The following is a 4,105-nucleotide window of genomic DNA, read 5'->3' as shown; positions in this document are numbered from 1 at the left end:
TTTGCTTGTTAGGGATAACTTATTAAACATATGTAGTATTTGTCTTAGCTATTAATCCTTTTCTTTTTGTGCTATTGGTGATGGAATATCAATTTGGGTGATAGCAAAGGATATAATTATTAACATATAATGAAATGGATGTAAAACATTGGTATTAAATTGCTTGAAAGAGAGTTCTCCTGGACACACTTAAATCTCATCGTCCGGTGGTTGATTTAAGGCTACACGGTAGTGACCACGGTGTTTAGCTGCAAGAGGGAGATGAGGGGTGTTGGGTTTGGACCTCCTATTTGGAGGACCCATCAAGGGGTACCTAATTGGTAATTTTGCAACAGTGTATGTCATTGCTCCGGCCCCAAATCTGCATATTGCATGTGTGTATATATAATTTCACATTACTTTTCTACTAAATATGTAAAAATACATTCTCAATTAAGATATACGGGTCGGGAAAATTTTTTAAATTAGTCAATACAGTAAAATAAATACTTATCAATTGAATTGGTTTAAATTAAAACTTTAACACTAAGGATAAAAATAAATAAAATTAAAATCAGGCATGAAACACATATTTAAAATAATTAGTTAATCAACACATGAATTTAATACAACAGAATATTAATTTATCAAAATATCTGTAAAAAATATAATTGGACAAAATGAAAAAAAAAAAATCAAAGTATTACACTAGAAGTAAGAAAATAATATTTCAGAAAAAAGAAAGAAGATAAGAATGAGATCCTAATATTAAAATGCAAGGCTAAGCTCTGATACCATATACTAAAAAGTTAATTTTTCTAAAAATTTAATCTGTCAAGTGAGATTTTAACAATAATTTTATATTTTTAATAAAAGTATCAACAATCACAAGAGATAAAGAAGTGAAATGATGAAGTATGTGTCAATCATCTAGTATTAAAATATATAACACTCATGCATACGTATCATTCTCCTATTAATTATGGTGTATACACCAAGTTTAGATAAGAGAAATAGTGTATTTATTATATAAAAAAAAAAAGAAAGCTAATGAAAGATTCCATTTTAAACTGATTTTCACAAAAAAAAGTAATAAAGACAACAGCGTATAATTCCGTTTGATTTGCCAACATTCACAAGTATGTTTCTTAATGAAGCCCATATTTCCTTCTTTTTTTTTTTTCTTTCATAAAATTTTTCTTCATTAATCTTGGTCTAATATGTTCTATTGCTGGGTAAATGGCATACAAAGAGTGATTATAATAATTTAAAACACCCGTCATTCTCTCATTATTCAAATATTCAAATTACTCATCATTCATTAAACAATGAAAATTCCATACATTCACAGCAGCAAAAGAAAAAATAGACAAAAAACCTTTTCCGATAGGCTTATGAGCTTATGGAGTAAGATAAATCCCTATTCATTAATAAATCTTTGCTTAATACCAAATCTATTTGGAAATGGCACCATAACCAAAAGCTCGCGCTAGAATAAACAAAATGACAGGACCCTTAATTAATGCCATTAAGAAAAGATAACCTACCTCTACTAAGACTTGTCGTCTTCTACGAAATTATAGAAAGGAAGCAATCAAATATTGGAGACAGAATATCTTGTGTATAACTCTATTGAAAAAAACTATGCACTACATACATTTATAGACAAGAACCAGATCACATACATATAAATGTACGACAAATTGATGATCACCAGAAAGACTTCAGATGAAACATAAAACTTCATTAGTATTAACTAAGCTTGATATTGCTCCATTTGTACGTTGGCTGCCTTTAAAGGAACATAATCCCCAAGATATGCCTCAAGATGGTCAGATAAGATGGACTTGTCAATATTCTCATTATGATGGGATTTGCACACAAAATAGAGAACAGTTTGGATCACAAGCCCAAAAAGAATCAGCTTAAACAACAACAACAAGCAAAGGATTCCAACCACGATTCTGATTCCTAGCCCTTCTGGCCAGCCAAACACCATATAAATCTCAAACAGAAGCTGAATCCCTAGAAAGCAAATTCCAAGCATAATAAAAAGAGCTACTGCAACCCCAATGTTACCCTTTATCAAGTTCTTGCTTTTGATCATTGCTTTGATCCCATAAATCTCCTCTAAAACAGAAACCACACTAGCCAAATGCCAAACGATGGTAATATACAAAAGGCCAACGAAGTATACGATTAACGGAATTGCAATGAATACAAACTTAATGGAACTGTTACCTATATTAACAACAACCAACAAGATGATAAGCACTACTGCTGCAATAATATTATAGACGAAAACAATAGCGAAGCTCCATAGGAAAGTGACCATAAGTCTCTTCCAAACTCTGGGAACAACACTCAAAACCTTCTTGAAGGTGATTGGCTTTGAAGTGTATATGCAGGCAATTGCATAAACAACAGCAGAAGTAGAAAGAAGGGAAAAGACAAGAAGGAAAGTGAAGTAGGCAATCTTGAAGAGCCAAAAGACAGTCCATTCAGAGGAGATGATATCAGAGAGTTTTGCATAATCTGGTGTGCCTTCTTGTAGATTATTATATAAAGTATCTTGGTTGAGAAGAATCTTGAAGAAAAGGAGTTGAGATACTTGGATGTGGGCAAGGAAGATGAAGGAAAGGGGAAGGATAAGAGCTAGGGTTATTTGGCTAAAGATTTTTCTCCATGTGAAAATGATCCTGAAGGATTGTTTCAAGATGCCAATGAACCCAATAAACTTGATCTCTTGTTGTTCCATTATGACCATTTGTTCCTTCAATCTCTCTCTCTCTCTCTCTCTCTCTTGCTTTCTTTAAAGTGAATGAGTGGTGGAGGGGAATAAGAGGATTAATATTGAAGAGGGGGAAGGGAGGACTAGATTTTTAGATAGTTTGATCTGCCAAGTAATACCCTTGATCTTTCAAGTAATTACTTGAATATGAACTAGAATTGACAAGTTGTTGGAGGGTGCAAATGGCATATAAAGGAATGGTGACTGGTGAGACATAATTAAATTTGATATGATAACTAGACAAACACATATGTTGTGCTATGCCTTCTGCTGCCAGTCACTTTCCCTTGAAGATCAGAAAATTTAAGACAAAAAAGAAGTCACCCCTTGAGCAAGAGATATATATATATATATATATGTTTGTTGCCACACCTAATTATAATTTCAATATTTTATATAAATGTAATTAAATATTTATAAACAAATATGGAAATAAATGGTAACAAATTAAGACATCAAAATCTATTTTATTAATTTATTTTAAGTTATTATTTACAATCAAAGTAATAGTTACAAATCGAATGGCATGCGTACATAAATTAGTAAATTTTTTAATATAGCACGTAAATAAATATGATATAGCTTTTCAAAATGATAAACACATAAAGGCAAAGTTGTCCTTACAACCCTACATTTTGCCTTTTTCTTTTCTTTTCAAATTAGGCCTTCCATGTCCATTTTTAAGATCTAAAATAACATAAAAACTACTTCATATATTGAATTTTGCAAACGCTTAACAGCTAAGAAAGTTTGATGATGTTTGATATGGGTATTGATGTGAGTCAAGGAAACTAAACTTGAAGGGTCTAATATTAGAAAATGCAATACTTAAAGTTTTGAGGTAAAAAACAAAAAATATTAGTTATTGCCTACATTAAATGTATATACCATTACGGATAAGTGAATAATATTTTATAATAATATTTTACCATTAAATTAATAAAAATATGTCATTTATTCATTAATTTTGATATATAAATAATTATCTAGAATAAATATAAATAAAAAAATATACTAAGAATATATTCTTATATAAATATTTTATATTTTCATATCATACTATAATAACTCAAGGACTATGTCCAATATCTAAATGTAGTAGGCGTTAAATAATCACTTATTTACATGGATATAATAACACGAGGACGGTGTTGAATTTCCAAGTAATTTCAGAGTCTTGTTGTGCTCTATGCATCTATATGAAAGCTCGAAGTCAACTTTTGCTATTACTTGGAAATTCCAATCGCACTAAGAAGATAAAATTTGAGCTAAAAATAATTAAAATTTCAAAAAAAGCTTATGATTATTTACTTTTTTTAACTGAATTGTGTCAAA

General features: G+C 30.2%; 1 protein-coding gene across 1 annotated transcript; it reads right to left on the bottom strand.

Annotated features, from left to right (window-relative positions):
• Window positions 1–1,611: 1,611 nt before the first annotated feature.
• LOC8263079 lies at window positions 1,612–2,823 on the bottom strand. The gene has a single exon (XM_002526594.4). The coding sequence runs from the start codon at window positions 2,744–2,746 to the stop codon at window positions 1,736–1,738; it is 1,011 nt and encodes a 336-aa protein (XP_002526640.1). The 5' UTR covers window positions 2,747–2,823; the 3' UTR covers window positions 1,612–1,735.
• Between the last annotated feature and the right edge of the window lie 1,282 nt (window positions 2,824–4,105).

The sequence above is a fragment of the Ricinus communis genome, chromosome 7 (genome assembly GCF_019578655.1).
Source record: "Ricinus communis isolate WT05 ecotype wild-type chromosome 7, ASM1957865v1, whole genome shotgun sequence".
In the NCBI taxonomy this organism is placed as follows: Eukaryota; Viridiplantae; Streptophyta; class Magnoliopsida; order Malpighiales; family Euphorbiaceae; genus Ricinus; species Ricinus communis.
The sequence above is the reverse complement of the archived record's forward strand: the minus strand, read 5'-3'. Positions and strand labels throughout refer to the sequence as shown.